General features: G+C 39.7%; 1 protein-coding gene across 7 annotated transcripts in view; it reads right to left on the bottom strand.

The window, feature by feature from the left end:
* Positions 1 to 26,971, bottom strand: part of SCUBE3 (signal peptide, CUB domain and EGF like domain containing 3) — a 262,129-nt gene that overhangs the window by 37,012 nt on the left and 198,146 nt on the right. For all 7 annotated transcript variants that reach the window (XM_060231458.1, XM_060231454.1, XM_060231452.1 and 4 more), the window contains 3 exons: positions 14,093 to 14,209; positions 4,951 to 5,073; positions 1,387 to 1,503 (listed from right to left, as the gene is read on the bottom strand). In XM_060231458.1, coding sequence (XP_060087441.1) covers positions 1,387 to 1,503; positions 4,951 to 5,073; positions 14,093 to 14,209 — 357 coding nt within the window. The remainder of the gene's footprint in view (positions 1 to 1,386; positions 1,504 to 4,950; positions 5,074 to 14,092; positions 14,210 to 26,971) is intronic.

Consider the following 26,971-nt stretch of genomic DNA (forward strand, 5'->3'; position numbering starts at 1 on the left):
TGCCTCAGAAAAGCACAGAGCTGGATCAGAAAACAGAGAGAATTTTTTTTCTTTCAAAGCCAGTATTCTGGAATACTGGAACTGGATTTAGGAATTCTGCATTCAAGTCTTCTTGTGGTTTACTAGCTGCTCAGTTTCAGATTACATTTCTGTAAAATGGGAATGATTGTGATTAGATTGCTTTTTTGGATATAGTGAATTGTACATATTGTATATTTGTATGTAACTACAGTAACTCTTTATGCCTCAAGTAAGGGGATAGATTTGATAAAGCCCAGGTGTTGTGCGCTGCAGTGGCTAGATGTACAAGGTTATGGTTCTCAACATGCCTTGGGGATAGATATAGCTCAGTGGCCCCAGGGCTCAATATCCAGTATTTCCACTGAGAAACATTTTGGAAGAACTACCACCATTAAGAACAGACATTTTTGACTAGATGGTCTCTGTTCATCTATACAAATTTCATTACTAATGTTTCATTAAATGGGAGTGAACATAAGATGGCAACACACAAGGACAGACATGGCCTTAGGGTTTAGAATGGAAAGATGACCATTCATTGTTACCTTTCAGGCACCAGGATGCTGGTCTCAAAACAACTAGCCCTGGTGAGTAACACAGCAATTGTTTTAAAGAGACTGCGATCTTACACCTTATAATTCAATGTCTCATTTCCAACTGCAGCTACCAGCAGTGACTTCTGAAGATATAAGAAACTGCATTTAGAAATTTGTGCCTATCAAGAAGCAGCTTTCTAAATCCTAGCAGTGATAAAGCACATCAAAAAGACCTTTGTTCTGCCTTGGAAAAGAAAAATTATTTCACCTACCAAAAGGACAGTCCTTTTCTTTATTCCATTCAGGTCATGATCATATTGATATCTTGTGCACTGAGGGCTTTCTCTAGCTGTTTTGGCATTTGAAAAGGTACACAGAGGGGAAACAAGATTGCCTGGCCTTTGCGGCATTTTTAAATGGCTGAATACTTCTCTAAAATGACATTTAGTTTGGCCCTAAGTGTGAGCTGCTAATAATATCATAAGGTGAATCTTGCTTTGAGCTCAGCAAAGAAATCAATGGCTATGCAGACTTCTTCAAAGCCTCTGCTCTGTAATGAAACCAACAGCACAGTCCTAAACAGTTACACCCTTCTAAGTCTATTGAAGGCAATGGGCTTAGAAGGGGAAGACTGTGCTAGGATTGTACTGTCAGTCTCTACAGATGCAGTCTCCTCCATGATCTCAGCAAATCTAAATTGGAAGTCTGGGAGCTCCAAGGCTCCAACCTGGAACAGAAAAAGAACAGATGGGAAATGTAGCAGGGTTAAAATTAAGGAAATTAAAGACAGTCCAAATCCCAATTCCTTCCCAATGACCCACACTGTTACCTCCACAGTGGGTGAGCCCATATAATGTGTAGCCTTTGTGACACAGGCACTGGAAGCTCCCTGGTGTATTTATGCAGATGTGGTCGCAGGTTCTGTCAAAGGAGCATTCATCAATATCTGGGAACAGGAAAAGAGAGCATGAAACACATTCAAGCAAGTATGCAGCAGCACCTCCTTGAAGTCTGGATTACTTTTTTCAAAAGCCAGAAATTCTGCAACTGTATCCATTGTCAAAGGTCAGAGGAAGAAAATGGTCATGTATACTGCCATGCTAAGAGAAGCAAGAAAAAAAGCCCTAGCTGACATCCTTCTCCCTTAATACCTAAGAATTACAATCAAGCACAAATAATATCATTTATTGCATATCTGTTACCCTTTAACCATTGGGTCATGCTCAAAATCAAGACATTAAGGAAAGATAGGAGACCCTGTTTTTTCCATAAGCAATGCATGCTTGCAAGGAAAATAAAGATTTTAATTTGAGTTAGCGATTATAAGTATAGAATTGGGACTAGGGAGGAATATGGCTATTATTTTTGGTTTATTAATACATTATACAAGAGTTTGATCATGTATATGTGGGACAATATTAGCATTCACATGCTACTTTCCAATGCATTTCCATCAAGCAAACAAAATGTTGAATCCCAGAGCTGGTACAAGAAGTCATAAAGGCAGAAGAGAAAAAAAGTCTGAGAATAGACAAAGTATCTGCAAGCTTCCTGACCCCACAGATGCCCTGAGATGCTCATAAATAGCCCCCCCCCCCAGCAGAATATATGCCATCCTAGCTGAGTCTTTGCCAAGGGAGATGCCTAGCCATCTATTTTTCTCTACAGGAGATTTAACTGTATCTGCAAGGCACAGTCAGCTGATTGGCTTCATGTTTATGTCAGTGGTTTCATTAAGTTAATTGCCACAGTCTCATTAAAAAAAAACCATGAAAGCAGAACCTGGATGGAGATGAAAGAGGTCATAGTCTAAGCATACGGCAATGCTCCCTGCCTCAGCTCTCAATACACGCCTGGTTTCCCTAGGGCCAGGCCTTATGCATTTAGAATAAAACACCTGCACTAGATCACATGTTAACTGGAGCCTGCCCCAGCCAGCAGAGAAGGGAGAAATTCCAGCTGTTGATTCAGAGAGGGAAGAAGAACCTGATGTGAAACACAGCTGTATACTTGAGCACACTGCCACTTCAAATCTAGATTGTGATCTGGTTGCTGTCCACAGTGTTATCTGTTTCTAAGCTATCAGCAGAGGAACACAAAGGCTATTTTCTTGTTTCTACTAGGCATGTTGAGAAAAAGCATAAATTGGATTATATTCTGATTTTTTTCAAGCAGTCAGTATAAAATTTTCTTTTTCTATCAGGACTTACAACATTTACTTTAGTATACCTACCACTCATTTTTAATTGCATTTAGTGTTGTGATTAAATAATATGAGATTTATTAATTCTTTTGTCCTTTATGTAGGAGAGACAGCATGAAAGCATAAATAATACTGACTAATCAGTAAAGTACTACCATAAAAAATTGGCTCTGTTGCAACATGAAGCACAGATACTCCTTCCACAAATGAAAGGAACATTTTTTAAAGCAGTTATTCTTTTCTGCCAGAGGAGACAGTGTACTCCTCAGAATCAACAACAGGAATAAGTGTTTGCACCCCACTTTATTGTGGCCTCCACAAAACTGGTCTGGGGGAATACCCACGGAGAGTTCTGAATACTCAGAAATTCATCCTCTATTTTATATCTATTTTATAACTTTGATCTACATTTGTTTATTTATTTATTATATTTCTAATCTTCCCTCCCTGCCGAAACAAGCTCAGTCTGAATTTAAGTCTACAATGGAAATTATCAAATATGTTACTAGATATCAGGTTTTATACTCCAGTTTTCAAAACAAACCAAAATCAATATCTAGAAACAGGCTTGTTTCAGATTTGAAGGAAGGTTCTTAGTGCATGGTTGCTTTTTGTATACATGAAGAGGCTGTGGTCCGCCCTCTCTTGAAAAAAGCTACATCAGATCTGGCTGAATTGGCACACTACTGGCCATTCTCGAATTTACCCTTTCTGGTAAAATTATTGAGAGGACAGTAGTGTTACAGTTACAGAGTTTTCTGGATGAGACTTCTGTTTTAGACCCTCACCAGTCCGGCTTTCGCCCAGGTCGTGGGACGGAGACAGTGCTGGTCGCCCTGGTGGATGACCTCCAGTAGCATCTGGATCGAGGTGGCTCGGCGGTGCTGATGCTGTTAGACCTATCGGCTGCGTTCGATATGGTCGACTATCAGTTACTGACCCACCGCCTCGCTGACGTGGGGATTCAGGGGTTGGCCTTGCAATGGCTTTCCTCTTTCCTCGATGGTCAGAGACAAAGGGTGGTGATTGGGGGAGAACTGTCCTAGAGGCACCCGCTTAACTGTGGGGTGCCCCAGGGGGCAGTGCTCTCCCCGATGTTGTTTAACATCTACATGTGCCCCCTTGTCCAGATTGCCCGGAGGTATGGACTGGATTGCCACCAATATGGTGATGCAACCCAGCTCTATCTACTGATGACTGGTCGGCCTGACTGTGTCCCAAAAAATCTGGATCTGGCGTTGCAAGCTGTGGCAGGATGGCTTAGGATGAGTAGATTGAAGTTGAACCCAGTGAAGACAGAGGTACTTTGCCTGAGTTGTGGCGGTCTGGGCAGGGAAATCCCCTTACCAGCATTTGATGGTGCACCACTGAAAATGGCGTGCAAGGTCAAGAGCTTGGGGGTGTTGCTGGAGCCTGCCCTGACAATAGAGGCCCAGATAGCAACCACTGCTAAATCCGCTTTTTGTCATCTTAGGGTGAGGCAGTTGGTCCCCTTCCTGGAGCACAGCGACCTGGCAACAGTGATCCACATAATGGTCACCTTGAGGTTGGACTACTGTAATGCCCTCTACATGGGGTTGCCCCTGTGCCGAACCCGGAAACTACAGCTAGTGCAGAATGCAGTGGCCAGGCTATTACTGGGGCTCCCCAGGTGGGAGCACATACAGCTGGGGCTGCGGAAACTGCAGTGGCTGCCAATAGTATACCAGATTTGTTACAAGGTGCTGGTTATTATCTTTAAAGCCTTATATGGGCTAGGACCTGCCTACCTTAGGGACCCGTCTCTCCCCACATGTTCCCCAGAGGGTACTTCGATCTGGTTCACAGAACTTATTGGAAAGCCTTGGCAAAGTTGGAGGGCATGGTAGCAGGAGAGGGCTGAGCACAGGTGGACCAAGCATGCGTGGCTGATGACGTCACTTCCAATGATGTCATTGGGCCATGCATACAAAGTGTGCGTAAAAAAACAGTTTTGGGGGGGCGGGGGGGAGGTTTTGGCCTGGGGCACTGGAACCTCCCAGCACTGGGCCTGTGTGGAATCAACCAAGGTCTGTCTTTCACCTCTCTACCAACAGTTTAGACATTTTTCATTTGTCTTTCTGGTGGGTGATCCATTCAATGTTTCGTCAGCCTTTATACTCGGGCAATCCTTGTATCACTCTCTTGTGCCAACACTCAAGATAATATTACCTTGACAGGTCCTTTCATTGATCAACAGTTTATATCCCTTTTTACAACTGCACTCAAAACTGCCCACTGTGTTTCTGCAGATGTGATCACAGCCACCATTGTTCAACCGACATTCATCAATATCTGTGATGAGGGGGAAAAACAAAGGGGAAAACATGTTTAACTACAATACTTAGCAAAAGAAATGTAAAGAACCAGTTAGACATTAACCAACATATAATCTGATAAAGGGAAAATGGAATATGGGGATGGGATGTCTGAGATCAGTTCCCAACAATACACTGATCTTGATTGGGACTCATAATCTCTGTAACAACAGGCATAGTTTTTTACATATTAGTAAACCTCTTATATTAATTTTATATCAGTAACAGCAACAAATACTTGAACTGAATATTTTATTAGGGGAAGTATATCAGGTGTGGTTTTCATGCTACAGTCAAACAAATCCAATGTTTTATATGGATATTACTTTATTGAAATAATACTTGTAAAAAATTAAAGACTATATAGCATGTGCTTCCTTTCATTGTTTAATTTAAGGGGGGAATTTAGCCACTGAAAACCATTGACACACTGCTCTTGTGCCATTTTAAGTGTAGTTACACTCACCCAAATCCACTGAAGCCAATGGCCTTAGAAAAGTATAACACTGCTGAGGATGGCTTATATAATTTCAGCACAGTCAGAGAACAATGCATGATATGCTACAGACATGGTTATATACCCATCTATTTCAAAAGAATTTTATTCTCACCCATTAACATATCTGGGGCACCACATCATATTCGTTAGCTCCCCAGCTGACCAGTTACTAGGATTGCCAATCCCCAGTTGGGAACAGGGGTCCCCCAGTTTGAGCCCCCCCCCCACTTCAGGGTTATCAGAAAGTGGGGGTAGGAAGGGTGTGAATGTCCACTAGGCACTCCATTATACCCTATGGAGACTGGTCCCATAGGGTATAATGGAGGATCAATCTGTGTATATTTAGGACTGGGGGGAATTTTTTGAGATAGAGTCACCAAAATTTCAGCATAGTATCTGATGTTTCTCCTCAAACTCCCCCCCCCCCACAAAGTTTCAAAAAGATTGAACCAGAGGGTCCAATTCTATGAGTACCAAAAGAAGATGCCCCCAATCCTCCATTCTTTCCAACAAAAGGAAGGCATTTAAAAGGAGTGTGGTCCCTTTAAATGTGATGGCCAGAACTCCCTTTGGAGTTCAATCATGCTTGTCACAACCTTGCTCCTGGTTCCACCTCCAGAGTCTCCTGGCTCCACCCCAAAGTCCTCAGATATTTCTTGAATCGGACCTAGCAATCCTTCTACCATATTAGAGGAAACATTTAAAAGAAAGCTTTGGTTTTTTATTCAATCTGTGCAGCCAATGAAGGGTATAACCTGATTCTTGCTTTTACTGGCCTATCCCTGGTTTGCAAATTAATAAAACATGCATATACTCTCTTACACAATTTCTAGGGATAATTATCTGAAAACATTACAATTTTGAAACTGCTGAGCTTGCCTAATACTGCACTTATTGTTACTAATTTTATGAAATAAAAAATGGGGAAAAAACAACAGAAAATTTTCTGTGGAATTTTTTTCTGCAGAATGAAAGGGAGTAAATGAGAATCTTCAGTCTTTGGGGGTGTCTTTACAAGGCAGTGTACAAATTAAAGGGTTCAGGGAAATCACATGTCTGAAACCAGAAATCTCAGATCCAAAAGTTCGTATAATCCATGTACATATTCACAGCATTGCCTTTCTCTGGCAACAGTATGCAATATGTTCTGCTGAGGAAAGATAACAGAGAAAGCCTAGGTGTACACGTTGATCTTTTGTATATGAACTTCCACAAAAGCAGCCTTGCCCCACTTCAGGCAGATATTGAGTGAATATAGATAACCAACCAGTATGTTTTGTACTACTTGGTTGCTTGGTCAACTGTATCACTACCCAAATGGTATGATATTTTTCTGCCATGCATTCACGTAAGAAATAGAATCATAGAGTCATAGAGTTGGAAGGGGCCATACAGACCATCTAGTCCAACCACCTCCTCCATGCAGGATCAGCCTAAAGCATCTGTGACAAATAATCATACAGCCGCGTTTTGAAGACTGCCAATGAAGGGGAGCTCAACACCTTCCTAGGCAACTGGTTCCGACTTTGACCGTAAAAAAGCCAGTACTTTTCTGCTTGTAATTTGAGCCCACTGCTTTGGGTCCTATCCTCAGCTGTCAAATGGAACAGCTCCTTACCCTCCTCTAAAATGCCAGCCTTTCAAATATTTAAAGAGATCAATCATGTCTCCCCTCAATCTCCTCTTCTCCAGATTGTACTTACTAACTAAGTACTAATGCTTGCTTACTAAATACTAATGTTTCCTCACATGTCCCATATGGCCGAATGGTCATCTGATCACTAATCTGTGACTGGCAGAACTGATTGGGATGGTGTTCTCCTTAACAGCAGAATTTGATAGCTAGTGTCTTCTTGGATAGTTTGTAATCCCTACTTTGTCTTCATGTTTTTCAGACTTCACCATACATGTTGTTTATATATTCTGCAAGATTTCAGTACTTGAGGTATTTTTAAATTTTTCATTTGCATGTTGATTTATTTGAGGGTATTCATTTTTTTTTTAAATGGGAAACTACAGCCTGACTCTTTGTGCTATCTTTGCGTATTTATTTATTTAGGATATTTCTGTGCCACTTCTTCAGAATCCTGTTCAAGGCGGCTTACAACAAAACAGAATCACCACAATATTAAAAATAATCCACTAGACTTAAGTGGCATTAAAAACTATGCATAAAACAGAAGTAAACCATTTAAAAGCTGATAAGATAAAAACCCTTAATTAAAAGCCTGGGTAAAATGAAGTGTTTTGGCCTGGCATGTAAGCACCACATGAAACTCCAAGGAGAGGCCATTCCAAAGGTCAGGTGCCACCACAGAAAATGCCATCTCTGGTCATTGTTCACAGCGTCTCTGAAGGCAGAGGCATAGAGAACAAGGCTTGAGAGGCAAATCTTAACTGGGAGGATGAATAGTATGGAAGGAGACAGTCCTTCAGGCACCCTAGTAGCAAGGGCTTTAGGGCCTTAAAGTTAAGAACCAGTACTTTGAGTTGTCCCCAGGAACAGAATAGCCAGTGTGGCTCTTTCAGTACAGGGTGAAAATATCGAACCTCTGACAATAGCCTGGCTGCCACATTCCAAACCATTTTCAAAGGAAGCCCCACATAGAGGTCATTACAGTAATCAAAATTGGATGTAGTCAAAGCATGGATCACTGTTGGACAGATTATATTTTTTTAAGAATGGCCATCATTAGCAACCCAGCTGAAGCTGATAAAAAGCATGTGCCACAGACAGAGACTGAGCCTCCAACCATAGGCCAGTAGCACCCCAAAGCTATGAACCTGCTCCTTCAGGGATAGAGAAACCCCATCTAGGACATGCCAACTCTGCAGTCTCTGATAAAATTCTCCATTGACCAACAGCACCTCAGTCTTATTTGGATTGAGCTTCAGTTTATTGGCTCTCATCCATCCCATTACCTTTTCCAAGCACCTTCTCAGGTCTTCCATAGAACCATCTGCCTTAGGTTTAGATGGATGTCATCTGCACATTGGTGGCACTTCACTCCAAATCCCTGGTTGATGATTCTGAGGTTTCATATAGATGTTACGCAGAATGGAGAACAATCCATCAGGCCTGAATCTAGACTGAAATGGCTCTAGATAATCCATCTCCTCTACAACTGCCTAAAGCTGTGTAGCCATCACCTGACCTAGCAGCTTGCCCAAGATTGGAATATTAGCCATTAGGTAGTAGTTGTTTCAGTTATTAGAGTCCAGAGATGCCTTTTTCAGGAGAGATCTCACAACTGTCTTTTTCAAAGCATACCCTCCCTCACCGAGTCAAGCTATCTAACCTGGCATTATACTAATAAGCCATGAGGGGCATGGGTCAAGACTGATGGGACAGACATTTCAAGGCACCTTGCCCACTTCATTAGGCACTATCTGAAAGACATCCATACATCTAGGACCAGACTACACTCCGATCACATCCTGAGACTGAACTTGTCCAACCGTGGTATCTAAGTCATGGTAAGTGCAAGCAATTTTATTAGCAAAATGCACTGCAAAGGAATCACAGTGGACTTGTATGTTTTCCATGTCAACATCTTCCAAGGCTTGAGATAAAAGCTCATCCACAATGATCATAGAACAGTGAGCTTTCACTGCCACCAGAGCCACATAATAAGCATGATAATGTTCTCTCACCTGTGTGCGGTGTCATGTGCTTTGATTTTTTCTGCACTTGGACTCTATCTACCAAACTATTTCATCATCTGAAGCTCCTCAGTAAACCAATGGGTATTGCATAATGAAGGAATTATGTGGGGTATTTGTACTCTTCCTTCTTTAATGTACAAGGTGAATCTTTTTTAATATTGTTTCATTATTTAAAAAAACCCATGGAAGTGGCATGTAAATATGCTCATACAGGTGCACAGCATGCATGCACATGCACACAACAGATGGATAATTTTTAAAAAGGAAAAGGAAAAATCCATTTGTGTAAAACATACTCATATACAAGGGTCATTTCATAGAAAAATTGGTTCTGGAGTTTATTAGCACAACTCATTTGCATATGCCACACATCCCTGATTATATCAGCTCAGCATCTACCTTTAAATGCTTCTTGAATTATAATTGTCATAATAAAACCTTACTCCCATTGTACTTTTTAAATAGGCCATAGTGGCATGATGAAGATTTCTATCAGTCTGCTTTATATATTTTGGTTATTTTTCCATTTTTTTTTTGTGAGGGAGAATATTAGAAAGGTTGTCAAATCTTAGAGTTCAGCAAAATTCTCATAGGGGGTTTGAACAATGGAGCCCTGAAGCAAGTTTTTTTTTTGGGGGGGGGGGAGGTAAGAAAGAAAGAGCACAATAAAATTTAGAGGTTCCAGAACTGCACTCCTGTGAGATCTTGCCCAAAATGAGGCCTGCTCCAGAAAGGAGCCATAAAATGTCATGGTATGGGTATTATGATCACTAATGTCTTCATAGGGCCAGAAAACTCAGTCATTACAGAGAGACAACCAAGGAATATTAGCTTTCAGCACTTATTCAGGAAGTAAGCAACACTTGAACAAACATTTAGGAAGAGAACAGACTTCCTCATGTTTTCCTACATGGTAAACGGCTTATCTATATATGCCCACTTTGATGTGTAATTTAGTGGTACCAATTATATGAGAGGCATACCTCAAAAGATGCTAAGAAGATATTCATCAAACTTAAACAGTGTAATTTTTCTTCTTCAGAGGCAACTTAATGTATTCTTAGTAATATTGTCTGAAGTCATGAAGGGAGCTTTAACTCTCAAAAACTTGTACTCTGAAAATCTTGTTGGTCTCCAAGGTGCTAGTGGATTTGAATCATTGTCTGCACTAATACTGGTCACACACACAGTATGCAGGCTTCCTACAGCAAATGCTCTAAAGCAGCAGCTACTAGTCAATGAACAGAAACTCACCAGATGTTAAGACATGAGGGGTGCGAAGGTAGCAGCAATTTAGATATTTTTTGCCTTAAGTAGCAAAAAGCTAAAGCCAGCTCTGGACAACCATGATCACAGCCTTTCCTGTCTCAATGAGGTGGCTAGGTAAGGGAGGAGGTGAGGGAGAAGGCTAAGACGTGCCTTGGGCTCCAGGATCACAACAATCAAGGTCTGATGAGGTAACTAAGTGGCTTTTGGAGCTCAAATAACAAGGAGAGGGACTGTAAAGAAGAAAGAAATTGGAAGAGGAAATAGTCTTCAGAGAACAGTAGTTTTGAAAATAAATGCGAACATTTTTAAAAACCTCACAACTTGGCTGTTTTGCAAAAGCAAACATAAAACTCCCCACATAATTCTCTAAATTCTCAAAAAGCTCCAACTACCTGTTAAGGGATATTTTTACTTACAAGCCAAAAAATTTACTGCTAGGAAATGGTCTGTAAAATAGAATGAGCCAAGGCTGATAAAACCCAGAAAAAGAGCTCAGGCAGCCCTCATCTAAGGCTGTTCCCTTGTCTCTCTCCCACCGCAACAGTTCCAGCAAGAACTATGAAGCTGGAGCTTTTACTATTATTATTATTGTTATTGTGAGTGAAGTGAACTAGCAGTAAAACAGCTCCAAACTGTAATAAAATCCCAGACACAGGGGATATGGCTCTGGGTTATTATGCTTTCCTGGAACTCTAGCATCTTAGAGGCGGTGAGCTCTGAAAAATAATAACGAAGCAAATGGGGTCTGGAATCAGTAAGGCAGTTAGACAGCTTTCAGCAGAAGGGCTTTTTCCTTTTAACTAAGGTCAAGTTCCCTGGAGCTGCCAGAGACAGAACACAGATGCCCTCCATTTGTGGAGTCTCACCTTTTTCTCTGCGAGCCTTTCCAGATGATAAAAAACCCCGGTCTGCACGCTTCTCTTACAGAAAAACTTGTGCTAGTGCAGATCCAACGCCATCAGCGTGATATCCTGTCTTTGGGGGAGGGGGCATTTTGTTGTTTAACATTTACTGAATTTTCTTCTTGCTTGCCTCTTAAAATAAGTATATTAGGAGGAATGTGTGTTCTATCTCTGGAAGAGACAACCCTTCAAATAATTTTTTTAAAAATAAAAAGCAGGTAGTCCATGTAGGACAGGGCACTGTGGTAATGGGAAAGGCAGCCTTGAAGTTTGCTCCTTTTTTATAAAAAAAAAAAATGTGCAACCTATCATCAAAGCGGTGCTCAGCCTTGAATAGTGCAAGCCTAAGCAGAGTTTTATCTTTCTGTCCATTGAACTAAAGTGTTATTGTAAATTAACAAAACAAAAACCTCCAAATTTTAAAACACATAATGCTACTTTGCTGAAAGGTATGTTAGCCAAATTGTACAAAATCCTTATAACCTCAGATTGCTGCCAACATCTCAGCTACCAGACAGTGCGGAAAGAGGACTTAAATATAGATATCTCTCATGATAGTTGATTACAATCTGGAATTCTTCTGTTAATACCTCCTCAGGTAACATTCAATACCAGTTCTTCAAAATCATGTCTAGATGGTACTATTTGCCTAGACGACTGCATCAAATGAATCTCCAATCTATGGCTCTCTGCTGGAAGAACTGTGGTTCTGTGGGGACATATTTATATTGCTGGTGGGACTATCCGATCATGCATCAATTTTGGATTGATGTCATGCAACAGATATCTGCTATTACTTCACAAAGTCTTCCTGTGACACCTGAATTAGTGCTTCTGAATTTCTGGGATTTATTTATTTATTTATTTTATGACTTCTATCCCGCCCTTCCAACAAGTGGCTCAAGGCGGCTTACAACACAGTCTCATCTAAATATTGTGCACAAAGACTTAACATTTTTGCTTATAGCTGCAGCACATTTCACAATAGCATCTCCTTTACCACCTTCCAAAAAGTATGGCATGATAAAATATGGGAGCAATTCATTATACACAAGACGTCCACCTTTGTAAATTATATTTTTACCGAAAAGGGACATAACAAATTTATTTCATCATGGACACCAATGTTAAAATACAGGATAGAACATAATCTTCTTCCTTCCAATCGTTCTTTTCATGTTTAATTATATCTCTAACTTTATTAATCCTGGAAGACCTCTGAGTACTTGTTTGCTTCCAAATCTTTGCTCTTGTAGATGGCTTTAGCAAGTACGTGTGTGTGTGCGCGTGTGTGTATATATAAACGTTTTCTCTCTGGGTTACAATAATTTTTAAGGTACTCTTTGTACTGTGTTTGGTGCATAATTCAATTATCTTGCCTGATATGTTACTGTGCTGTTTTTTAAATTTTGCTTGTATGTAATGCATTATTTCAGCCGCCCTGAGTCCACCAGGGAGGGTGGGATATAAATTTGCTAAAATAAAATAAAAAATAAATATTTTTCCCAATAAAATATTTTTTGCTTGTTAATTTAAAAAAAAACACATAAAAATTGTGTTGTTTCACATCAGTTGATGCTGCAGCATTATCCAGTGGATGCCCATGGCAGGTCTATAATCATATTTCATAACACATACACTTGCAAATGGATATAGCAGTGGGGAGCAGGGTAAGACTAGTATTTTCCAAGTAACAAAACAATGGAGTAAAAGGCTAAATAAATTATGAAATCCCTGTGACAGAAGAACTACCTGGATAAAACTATCCAAATTCAGAATAATGTATAAGCAACAACTGTCCTGTTATTTCCTTCTGGAAAACCTTAAATGCTTTGGCTGGGTCAAGGATATTGCCTTGATGCAGAGCAAAACCATGGATATACGCAAGAAGATCTAATTTAGCAAGATCATGCCTGAACTAGTAGTTTCATCTATTTCAGTGTTCAGCCATGAACCCACTCAATATGTGAAGAAACATCTGCTTTTTACATATGCATGCACAGGTATATAGCAAATCTTCTTTGCAAAATGATGTCAGACTCATTGTTTTGGTGATACTGGAGTGAGGTGAAAGTTTTATGTTTAGCCACAGAACAGGAATAAAGCCTTACAAAGACCAGAAGAACAAACATTGAGGTAGTAACTAACACAGTCATAGGGCCAACTGGAAATCAGCATTGTCCAAAAATGCCCAGAACTTTATCTCACTCTGTTTGGTGTCTCCAGTAGTTCATACTGCTAGTAGCAATTACTGTATGACCAATTTGGACAGTGTACTTTTTGTGCAGTAAAGGACAATGAAAAATAGTGCATCTATAGTATAGTAAATATACAATATATTGCAATAAATAAACCAACCAAGAAGAGTTTAAACAAGTTATTTGTTGTCATGTACTGATTAATTCGGGGTCAGGATAAGAATGCAAGAACTCTATCTTCTCATACTAGAACATCCCACTGTATCTAGTTATTTTATTTATTTGTTCAGTTTCTATTCTGCTCTCCCCCACTGTTGTAGGGCCCAGAGCAGATTACAACATAAACAAACAAATATAAAAAATCTAACATTTAAACTAGACATGTAGCATAGTTGGGTTGCTGTCTCATGACTCGAGCTTTGCTCCACTCTCTCGCTGGATATACATTTAACTGCTGTTTACCTTTACATGTTTTCCTGTCAGGTTGGAGCATGAATCCCATTGGGCAGCTACAGTGCACACCAGTCGCTGCATCATGGCATTTACTGTCACAACCTCCATTGTTGACAGCACAAGTTTCTACAAGAAGATAAAGGAATAATTACGAACACTTGTAAAGCATGCATGAATTTACAGCCAGTATGTCTGTGACAACCATTCAAATGGGGATATTTAATAAATACAAATAAAAAATCTGTAATAAACACTAAGGGTGTTTATTTTGCAATATCTTAAAAACAGGAGGGGAATGTGGAACCGGTAAAACAAATTTCAAATTTGCAAGTATTTGGCTCAGAAAGCAAAAGTAACATGGGACTCTATTCTAAATCACTTTACTGAAGATTCAAATACCAGTAGGCTGAAGTTTGAATTCAACTTTAAAGAATTTAAAGAAAAGAACTTCAGAAAGTTCAAATTCAAAAAAGGTTATTTGATAAACAACTTTATATAAATTCCAAGGTTTACAGAATCCAAACTTTAATATTCATATTAGGTAAATCTGTTCAAAAATAGAAATTTGAAGAGCATAATATGCAATTTTATTGAGAATATCAAGTCTTGGTCTATCTAATTGTTTTTTAAAACCATACATTAATCATGATAGTTTCAACATAATTACCCAATTGGGATTAATAGGATCAGCAGAATAAAAGGCAAAGATACAGTCTCCCTTCTGTTAGCAGAAATTCTTAGCAGGGTCTAACTTTGGAATAAAGTTCACTGAATACAGTGGAACTTAATGGCAAGTAAACATTTTTACTGCTTGCCTAGATTTTTCAAAGAGAGATACAGGAAGATGAGTAAAAGGACACAAACACTTATATGCCCCAACATTGTGGTTTGAATAGCAGCTAATAATTCTTGCTGTGGAACCATATGCAGCTGCAGGTAAGCACAAACTTTTACTGTGAAGAGTTCCAATATAAATGTTCTACTATCAGAGTTTTACCACTATTTACTTTTAAAACTCTCAGCGTGATATTAGAGAGATTAAACATTTCATACCTATATAGAATTTGAAAATACAAATGCTACCATATTAAAAACATTTTTCAAGCTGGCAACCACCCTTTCTCTAAGGAGGTCAGAGTCCCATTTGATGCTCATAACATCCCAGTATGACAGGTTAAGGTGAAAGATGATGATAGGGCTGGGTGAGAATGAGCAGGAAAGAAAGAATAGTTGAAAAAGGGATGCCTAACCTTTCGCTTGACTGCTGATTCCCCCCTGCAAATTACGGATGCAAATTTCATGTAGTAAAGCAGCCTTTTACACTATCAATCCTTTTATGGCTTAAACATTTAAAAATTAACAAGCTCAATATCTATCCACCCCACATACATTCTTCATATTAACAGCTCTGCTACTGATTTGTTTAAAGAAAAATTAACATGTTAACATGGCTTGCTGTCAGACTTGTGCAATGACACAGCAAGGCCTGCATTGTATAACATGTTCCTCAGGCAGAGACAATCCTGAAATGTGCAAGTAACCTGCCTCCATTTTCCTGCTTTCCCAAGCTTCGGAAAAACATTTAGAGCAATATACAAAAGGTAATTATATAAAAGGTAAATGTTATTGTTCATATCTGCTGCAATGTTCCCAACCACACTGTTTTTTAAAAAAATCTCCCCCCCCCCTCCCGCCCAGCTAGGGTGTAAAACAAAAAATTTACAGATCTGGAAAGGGCAATGGGATGGGAAAATTGGTAGACTTGGGAAAGATTAAACACTCATCCCTCTTGCTTATCAGTCTTCCCTCTAAGTGCTCACCCTGTCCTTGCATTCCTGTTATCTCAGTCAACATGTGAGTGACAGGTCAAATTTGTGATACTAGAAGAGCAAACTTATTAACAGCCCCACTTATTAAATCTAGATCTGCTTACACTGTGTGTGTGAGTATGTATGTGAAGGGCTGATCCAATTTTAACAGAAAAATGTTTGCATGAATGAGGGGAACTACATTGCCCCCCCAGTCGAAATAAGAGACAGACACAAAGTATTGGGTTTAAACCGGGCCGCTTTATTAAATTCAATTAACCTGTGAACTTGGCAGGGATGAAACCTAACCAGACAAGCCCCTGGGGTCACCCACGGACCCCGCCTTGTCCAAAGGGCGAGCAACCCTGCCCCCAGCACAAACCCGCCGTATTCGGGTTGTAACTGAGCAGCCAGGCCTCAGCCTATCTCCACCTGGGCTAGCATCGATCCCTCATGGAAAGATCCGCCCCAGGTGAGGCTCGCCGTGATCTGCATTCCCCGCACTGAGCCGTGTAGCCCATCTGCGGTTCATACAGACCACACGCACCACAGGTGCTAGGCCATAGGTGCTCCCCTGAAAACACTGTGGCAAACACATCCCAGGCTAGCGACCAACTTATAAGCTACCTACAAGACCTAGCACTATAAGGCAGTACAAGGTAGGCGAAAAACAACTCCACATGGGCCAATTATGTGGAGATGAAAAAATTCCTACCTGGCCCCCAACAGGGCGACCGGTTGAAACCTGTACTGCCAAGGGAGGGTGGGTGGGCAGAGAGCCAAGAAGACAGCCGCACTCCTTCAGGGCGGGGCCAGGGCTTATATAGCCCTGACGCCACGCCCCTGACAGTCCCGGATGAGCTTGAGCTGTCAAGCTGTCTTCATTCTTCCGCGGGGGCAAAGGCGGCCCCCAGCCTGAACGCCGGCTACGCCAGCTTGGCTGGGAAGGACCGAGCCTTCTCTCTGCAAGTCCTTGATTTCTGCATAGCTCTTCCTCTACAAGCTCCTCTCTCACAGTCAAATTCACTTCTGGTATGTGACAGCATCTGAAATTAAAGGAGCCTCAGGGGAGTTAAATTGCAAAAAGGGGGCAGTTCAGCTGCTTCTCCTTTCTGTATGCTATAAAGGAAAACAGGCTTAAACAAACGGGTCTACTATCATAATGTGCAGGATGAGTCTGAATTTTCAATCTGGAAAAGAACCTAAACTACAGATTCCCTATTTTACTTTGTAACTGTGCAATTCCCACATGCCCCACTCTACACAATTCCTTTATTAATAATTAAAGTTCTGGATCTTGCAATATCCTGGTTGCCCCAGGTGAGGTGGCTCATTCCTGTCTGTTCTAGCAGCAGGTATTTTCTGTCTACTGAAGAAACATCAGGCAAAACAGCAAATGACCAAAAGATGAGAATTTGTAGACATGAACAGGTTTCTTTCTTCCAAAGACCTGTGTACACAAAGCAAACCTTAATTTGAGGCCACAAGATGCACAACCATGCCCCACTGTGGCAACGGAAGCACAGTCTAGAGGCCAAGGCAAAAGGACAGAAGAACAATTAAAACATGGGACACAAAATATTAATTTAAACCTCCACCATATCAGCCTAAACAGGAAACCTGCACTGGAAAAGGATAAGCACAGATTTTAATGAGCTCAGCTGAATTCAGAATATTATAAAAGCTCTAATGGAAACAGCAGTAATGTTTCAAAAGCTACCATATTCATCCCATCTAACTATTTCAAACAAATACATTTCCCCAGCCCATTACCAAGACAGCACACAGCACCTCTGTCATAGAGTGTGCACAAACAAGGTAAAGAGAAGCATAATTCACCTGCCAATGCAACCAACAAAACATCTGTCTAGGAATATACAAGGTTTTATATTATTTGATTTCTTCTGCTAATCTCAGACAGGCTGCAACCAGGTTTGAGGGGCTAGGCAAAATGCCTTCTACTGGACCTCCTCTAAGCATGCTGCCTCAGCCAGCATACATACACACATGCTCTCCTGCAGGTGGTTGTGGAGTATGACTCTTTCACAATCTTTTAAGCCTTATATTCCCCATATAACTACAATTCATTTGTACAATTGTAACATTTTAAAATTATTTTAAAATTGAGGATTCACAAGTCTACTCTCAGGCAAGTTTTTTAGACTTGCACTGTAACAGTACTAGATTAGCACGACCGGGTATCAGCTAGGTCCAGTGGTTAGGGTATTGGACTAGAATATGAGAGACTCAGGTTCAAATCCCACTTTGCCGCAGAAGTTCACTGGTGATCTTGAGCCAGCTGCACACACACAGCCTAGCCTACCTCACAGGGTGGTGTTGTGAGAATAAAATGTACAGGAGAACACTGTAAGCTGTTTTGGGTCCCCACTGCAGAGAAAGGTTGGGTATAAATGAAGTAAATAAATAACCAAAGCTGAAGAAACAAAGTGTTAGTATTTTCATATTATAGGCGAGGTTTGCTTTTAGATGGGACATATCCCAGTTCCTTCCTTTACAGTATTTTACATTCATTAAAGCCCAGCTCCTGAATATTGATCTTAATTAACGTTATTGCACATAGCTCTGGCATAGAGCAGAGAAGTGCTACAAGCGTGAGGTTTGTGGCTCAGCAGCTGGGGGAGTTGCTGAAAACTTCTGAGTTCATGGGATGGGCTGAAGGTGATGGAAGGTGATTGTTGCTCATTGATTAGGAGAGGCTGTGTTTCCCACCATCTTTGCATTATTAAGCTGCGTCTTGCCAGAGAGCTAAAGGGCTCTTGGCCTGTGGCTCTTAGCCTGGGGGGCTCTGTAAGGACCAGGAACCCAGATCCCTAATTTCCTTGTGTTCCCAACAAGGTAAGTAGACTCTCCAGGCGAGCAGCCACATAAACAAACAGGGTTTAAAAGGGGACTGCATATTTTTAACAAGCTATCATGAAGGTAGAATGCTAGCAGGGGGGTGGGGGCTTTCCAGTGTTTTGCACTGAGTGTCACATGTATGACTATCTGCCCACAGGACAGAAGTCTTGGGTGTGTGCTCGATGCAAGGAGCTCCTGGTCCTCAGGGAATGAGTTTGTACCCTTGAGGCCGAGGTGACTGACCTGGAAAAGCAGAGACAGTAAGTTAGGCACTCGGAGAAGACTCTCGAAGACGTGTCAGATGAGCCCCGCTCTGAACGTGGCAGCCCCGTTGCTGCCAGGGAGCATGAGGGTCGAGAGGGAACAGGGCACCGGGCTGAGGATAAGGGGAATGCGCCCTCAGAAGGAACCTCTTCTTCAATTGGTGAGCGGGAATCCTTTCGCACCAAGGAACCATCCCTGGGCAGGGAGAGAGGGAGGGTCTTGGTAGTTTCTGATTCGATCCTTAGGCAAGTAGACAGCTGGGTGGCAAAACCGTGTATGACTGTATGGTGACTTGCCTGCCTGGTGTGAAGATAGTGGACATTACACGTGTTGTAGATAGGCTGGGGCGGAGCCAGTGGTCGTGGTGCATGTTGGCACCAATGATGTGGGGAAATGCAATCGTGAGGTCCTGGAGGAAAAATTTAGGCTGCTAGGTGGGAGACTTAAGGCCAGGACCTCCAAGGTAGCCTTCTCAGTAGTGCCACATGCAGGGCTGGAGAGACAGGCACAAATTAGAAGTCTCAATGTGTGGATGAGACGATGGTGTAAGGAGGAAGGGTTTAAGTTTGTTAGGCACTGGGATGCTTTCTGAAACAAGCGGGAGCTGTACAAAAAAGATGGTCTCCACTTGTCCCCAGATGGAACCAGGCTGCCGGTGCTTAAAATCAAAAAGGTGGCAGAACAGTTTTTAAACTAAATCTTGGGGGAAAGCCGACAGGAGATTAAATGTCTCTGGTTCGGGAGGACTCATCTTAAAGAGATGAAGGGTTAGCTGTTACTTTTCTACCGGATAATGGATCAGAGTTGTCCACTGAGATGGTGACAAACAGAATGGACTGCCTGCCAGATTTCGAGGCGACAGAAGGAAAGTGGCGGGCCTAGCTTGCCTGGGAAATTATAGATGTTTATACACAAATGCAAGAAGTGTTCGAAGCAAAATTGGTGAGTTGGAATGTTTAGTGTTGGGAGAAAACATAGACATTGTGGGAATTTCAGAAACTTGGTGGAATGAGGAGAATCAGTGGGACACGGTGATTCCTGGATATAAGTTATATCGGAAGGATAGGGAGGGAAGGGTTGGAGGTGGGGTGGCTCTGTATGTCAGAGAGGGCATACAGTCCAGTAAGACTGAGGTCAGAGAATTAGATTCCGTTCTATAAATGCTTTGGGTTGAAATAGAGGACCCAAAAGGAAATTTAACTATTGGAGTTTGTTATCGCCCACCAAATCAAAAGATAGAGGACGACTATAATATGATGGAAGGCTTAAAGATAGTGGCTAGACGTAAAAACTGTGTCGTCATAGGTGCTTTTAACTACCTGCAGATTGATTGGGTCAATATGTGTTCTGGTCGAGAGAAAGAGATTGAGTTTCTTGATGCTCTCAATGACTGTGCTATGGAGCAGATGGTCTCAGAACCTACCAGGGGTGAGGCGATCCTGGATTTGGTCCTAAGTAATGCCCAAGACTTGGTGAGAGATGTAAAAGAGATCGCACCTCTTGGGAGCAGTGACCATAACATTATTGATTTCACCATTTGTATAAATACAGAGTTGCCCCAAAAGACCAGCACAACCACGTTTAACTTTAAAAAGGGTAAATTCTCGGAGACGAAGAGGCATGTGAAGAGGAAACTGACAGGAAAGGTAAATAAAGTCAAAACCCTTGGGGAAGCTTGGAGGCTATTTAAAACTACAATCCTAGAAGCTCAGATAAAATATATACCACAAGTTAGGAAAGGCACAAACAGGTATAAGAGAAGGCCTGCATGGTTAACAAACAAAGTAATGGAAGCTGTAAAAGGTAAGAAGGACTCCTTTAAGCGATGGAAAGCTAGTCCAAGTGAGATTAATAAAAGGGAACACAGGCAGTGGCAGATCAAATGCAAGACTATGATCAGGCAGGCAAAAAGGGACTACAAGGAGCATATTGTAAAAAGCATAAAGACCAACAATAAAAATTTCTTCAAATATATTAGAAGCAGGACACCAGCCAAGGAGGCAGTGGGGCCCTTGGATGACCAAGGGGTCAAAGGATAACTGAAGGAGGATAGGGAAATTTTTTTTACCTCTGTCTTCACTGAGGAAGATAGGAAGTGTTTGCCTGCTCCAGAACCACTTACATTGGAAGGGGTGTTGAAAGACCTGAGTCAGATTGAGGTGACAAGAGAGGAGGTCCTACAACTGATAGACGAATTAAAAACTAATAAATCACCAGGTCTGGATGGCATACATCCAAGGGTTCTGAAGAACTCAAAGTTGAACTTGTGGATCTTCTGACAAAAATATGTAATCTTTCATTGAAATCTGCCTCCGTTCCTGAGGACTGGAAGGTAGCAAATGTCACCCCCATCTTTAAAAAGGGTTCCAGAGGAGATCCTGGAAATTACAGGCCACTCAGTCTGACTTCAATACCGGGAAAGTTGGTAGAAACCATTATTAAGGACAGAATGAGTAGGCACACTGAAGAACACGAGTTATTGAGGAAGACTCAGCATGGGTTCTGTAAGGGAAGATCTTGCCTCGCTAACCTGTTACATTTCTTTGAGGGGGTGAACAAACATGTGGGCAAAGGAGACCCAATAGATGTTGTTTACCTTGACTTCCAGAAAGTTTTTGATAAAGTTCCTCATCAAAGGCTCCTTAGTAAGCTCGAGAGTCATGGAGTAAAAGGACAGGTCCTCTTGTAGATCAAAAACTGGCTAATTAATAGGAAGCAGAGAGTGAGTATAAATGGGCAGTCTTCGCAGTGGAGGATGGTAAGCAGTGGGGTACCGCAGGGCTCGGTACTGGGTCCCATGCTCTTTAACTTGTTCATAAATGATTTGGAGTTGGCCATGAGGTGGCCAAGTTTGCAGATAACACTAAATTATTCAGGGTGGTGAGAACCAGAGAGGATTGTGAGGCACTCCAAAGGGATCTGTTGAGGCTGGGTGAGTGGGAGTCAACGTGGCAGATGAAGTTCAATGTGGCCAAGTGCAAAGTAATGCACATTGGGGCCAAAAATCCCAGCTACAAATACAAGTTGATGTGGTGTGAACTGGCAGAGACTGACCAAGAGAAGAGATCTTGGGGTCGTGGTAGATAAGTCACTGAAAATGTCAAGACAGTGTGCGATTGCAATAAAAAAGGCCAATGCCATACTGGGAATTATTAGGAAAGGAAATGGAAACAAATCAGCCAGTATCATAACACCCCTGTATAAATCGATGGTGCGGTCTCATTTGGAATACTGTGTGCAATTCAGATTTTAAACAATTTTATTAATAACATATGGTAACAATTTCCATTACTAACTTCTTTTCATCTATCCCATATGCTTCTTTCTAATAACCACTCCCCTCATTACTTGACCCCCGCCAGTGTTATTTACTCAAAATACTAACATTAAAATGTACCCTTAATTACTAAGAACTAAAATTAATATTCTTCTTTCTTCTAAAGTTTAATCATTATCAAAAATTGTCCAAAGTCCTTTCACTTTCCACTCGTCTTCAACATAACTTCTAAATTTTTTCCACTCCCTTTTAAAATCTTCTAAATCATAGTCTCTTAAAGTTCTTGTTAATTTTCCGTCTCACTCCATGTCATAACTTTTACAATCCAATCCCATTTTTCTGGTATTTTTTTTTTGCTTCCATAACTGTGCATATAGTGTCCTAGCAGCAGAAAGCAAGTACCAAATTATAGTTCTATCTTCTTTTGGAAATTTTTCCATTTGTAATCCCAACAGAAAAGTCTCTGCAGCTTTCTTGAATCCATATCCCAAGATCCTAGAAATTTCTTGTTGGATCATCTGCCAATACTTTTTCGCTCTTTCACAAGTCCACCACAAATGGTAGAAAGAACCTTCATGTTTTTTGCATTTCCAACATCTGTCTGGCATCTTGTTATTCATCTTTGCCAATTTTTTAGGAGTCATATACCACCTATACATCATCTTAAAACAATTTTCTTTTACACTCTGACACGTTGATAATTTCATAGAGTTCGTCCAAAGATACTCCCATGTATCCATCTGCATTTCTTTATTTACATTGATTGCCCACTTAATCATTTGAGATTTCACTACTTCATCTTCTGTAGACCATTTTAAAAGTAACTTATAAGTTTTTGAAATTAATTTTTCATTATCTCCAAGCAGAACTTTTTCCATTTCTGTTTGCTCTTGTCTTATTCCTTCAGTTTTAATATCATTTCCCACCAAACTCTTTATTTGTTGCATTTGAAACCAATCGTATTTGTTATTCAACTCCACAGCAGTTTTCAATTCTATTTTGCCACTTTGTATTTTTAATAGTTGATTGTATGACAGCCATTTTTCCTCACCTGTCTCAGCTGTTATTTTTATCACTTCTGCTGGCACTATCCATAATGGTTTTCTTTCATCACCATGTTTCTTATATTTCATCCAGGTATTCAACAAATTATTTCTTGTATAATGGTGAGAGAAAAAACTATCCATCTTTTGCTTCCCATAATACATATAAGCGTGCCAGCCGAATTTATTTCCATTACCTTCCAACGCTAAAAGTTTTTTATTCAACAGCGTCACCCAATCTTTTATCCACACTAAACAAACTACTTCATGATATAATCTTAAATCTGGTAATTGGAATCCTCCTCCTTCTTTAGCATCTATTAAAACTTTCATTTTAATCCTTGGTTTCTTCCCAGCCCATACAAATTCCAAAATCTTCCTTTGCCATTTGTTAAATTGTTTACTGTCTTTCACAATCGGAATAGTTTGAAACAAATACATTATTCTCAGCAAAATATTCATCTTAATTGCAGTTATTCTTCCAAGCAATGACAAGTTAAGCTTATTCCATTTTATCATATCTTCATCCATTTTACGCCATAGCTTTTCATAGTTATTTTTGAACAGGTCAATATTCTTCATTGTTATTTCCACACCCAAATATTTTACTTTAGAGGTAACTTCACATCCTGTTAGTCTCTGCAACTCCTTTTGTTTATTTACTTGCATATTTTTACATAAAAATTTTGATTTTTCTTTATTAAGATAAAATCCCGCCAGTTCTCCATATTCTTGTATTTTAGCTAACAACAAAGGTGTTACTTGTGTAGGATTTTCATTTATAAACATTGTATCATCTGCAAATGCTCTATATTTGTAAATAAATCCTTTCAACCCTTCTATTCCTTTATCATCTTGTATTTGCATCAATAAAATTTCAAGAGTCATTATCAACAACAAAGGTGAAAGCGGACAACCTTGTCTTGTACCTTTACTGATTATCATTTCATCTGTAAGATCTGCATTTATACATAACCTTGCACGTTGTTCAGTATATATTGTCTTTATCATTCTTATAAAGTTTTTCCCCAACTCTATTTTCTCCATTACTGCAAACATAAAGTCCCAGTTCAAATTGTCAAAAGCTTTCTCTGCATCCGCAAAGAATAATGCAACTTCCTTCTCTGGATGTTTTTCATAATATTCTACAATATTTACAACAGTTCTAATATTGTTTCTTATTTGCCTTTTAGGGAGAAATCCCGCTTGGTCTTCCTTTATGAAATTAGTTCTTTACATTCGTGACATCTCTATCTTCCTTAGGAATCAAAGAAATTACAGCTTCCTTCCATGTATTTGGTATTTTTCCTTTTATTCTTCATATTCATCAATTTTTGAAGTTTCGGTACTAATTCTTCTTTAAAAAATTTTAAAAAATTTTGCCCTATATCCATCTGGCCCAGGTGCTTTCCCATTTTTCATTGCATTAATCGCTGCTTCAATTTCTATTTTTTCAATTGGATCATTCAAAATTTTCTTCATATATTCAGTTAAGGGTGCTATTTTAATCTTTTGCAGATATGCTTCCATCCTTTCCTTCTTTACTTTAACACCTTTAAATAATTTAGCATAGTATTTGAAAAATTCTCTCTTTATTCCTTCCTGATCTACCATCTCTCTTCCATCAACCACAATTTTATTAATAACTTTACTTCCTCTCTTTTTCTTCAGTTGCCAGGCCAAATACTTTCCAAGTTTATTTGCTCCCTCAAAGGACTTCTGTTGTAATTTTTTCAAATTCCATTCCAATTCCTTATTTAACAAATGTCTCATTTGTGCTTGTAGTATTGTAATCTCCCTTATAATTTTCTATTTCCCTGGCCTTTTCCTCAGTTCCCCTTCTTTTTTCTTTATTTCATTTTGAATGTCCAATGTCTGTTTTTCTTTTGCCCTTTTGTCCTTATTATTTAATGTAATCAATATTCCTCTCATTACAGCTTTATAAGCATCCCACACCATCTGAAATTCTATATCATCTTTATCATTTATTTTGAAGAAAGCTTTAGTTTCATTTTCTAGAGATGTCACTAGTTCTTTATTTTGTAATAAATCTTCATTTAATCTCCATCTTCTCACTTTTTTAGACAATTTTGTAATCCATAATATTGGGTTGTGATCTGCACCTATCTTCAGTAAGATCTCTATTTTCTAAGTTATAAAGCCTAAGTCCTTTGTACCCCATAACATGTCAATTCTGGAAAAAGTATTATGTCTTGCTGAAAAAAAAGTATAATCTCATACCTCAGGATTAAATTTTGTCCATATGTCTTCCAAGTTTTCTTGTTTAACCAGTTCAAAGAAGGATTTTGGCAATTTTCCTTTTTTATTGTTATTTTTTCCCCCAGATCTGTCCAATGTATTCTGAATTGTTCCATTAAAGTCTTCCATAATCATGACCTGGTCGTATGTGACTTCATCAAGTTGTTTTATAATTTCTTTTTAAAAAAACATCTTTTGCACCATTTGGTGCATACAGTCCCAATAATAAGGGAGTTTTTTTGCATTTATTATTACTTCTACTGCCACAAATCTTCCATCTTTATCTTTAAATATTATTTTTGAGTCTAATTCTTGTTTAATATAAAAATCACACCCCTTTTCTTCTGTTCAGCCAATGCAAAAAAATTCCAGTCCCAATTGTTTATTCCATAAAAAATTATAATCCTTTTGTTTAATATGAACTTCTTATAAGCAAATTATATTACAGTTTTGTTTTTTAATCCAATGAAATATTGCCTTTCTTTTTTGTGGTGAATTTAGTCCATTTACATTCCAAGATAATAATTTATAATCAATCATGGTGCAAATTCTTTATTCTCTTCATAAAATTTACGCAGCTCCTGTGTATTTGTAATTGTAATCCTTCTTCCTTATAGCTCAAAGCTCAAACCTTCAAGTATTATCCATCTATACCTCATTCCATTGTCACGTAGTTTTTCTGTTAATTTATTATATGTTCTCCTGTCATTTATCACTTGTCTTGGCAATTACTCTGCTTCCTCCCACTATCAATGTCTTTTCAAAATTTTTATTCAATATTTTCCCCACCATTTCTTTTGTCATATATCTTATAACCACATCTCTTGGTAAGTTATTTTTCTTGGCATATGATGAATTCACTCTACATATAATCATACATATTTCCAGTCCCTTCAGGATCTTCCTCCAAGAAATCAGCAATTATTTTTATTACATGTTCTTTTAAGTCTGTCCCTTCTTCAGGTACTCCTCTCAGACGTATTTGTGTCTCCATCAATTTACAGTCATAGATTGTTATTTTTTCTTGCATTTCTAATAAAGTGGAATCCTGGAGTTTAACTTTCCTTTCTACCTCCTGCACTTTTTTTGACACCACCACTGTTTCATTTCTAAGCTCTTCCATTTCCTTTTTAAAGTCCTCAATATCCGGGATTTGGAGAATGCTGAGCTGACCTGCCTCTCTAAGGGGTGCAGATTGGAGCTTCTGTTAGGGGTAGTAAAGGGCAAATTTTTGCCTTCTGCCTACTTTTCTCAGTGAGAGATTAATCCAAGATATGCACAGGAAACGTTGAGGTGATTTACCTTGGCTAAAAGGGAGTCCTGGGGGGGGCTCCTTTGAGGGATCCCCAGAGAAGAGCTGCATATTCATCATCTGCAG

The sequence above is a fragment of the Heteronotia binoei genome, chromosome 2 (genome assembly GCF_032191835.1).
Source record: "Heteronotia binoei isolate CCM8104 ecotype False Entrance Well chromosome 2, APGP_CSIRO_Hbin_v1, whole genome shotgun sequence".
NCBI lineage: Eukaryota > Metazoa > Chordata > Lepidosauria > Squamata > Gekkonidae > Heteronotia > Heteronotia binoei.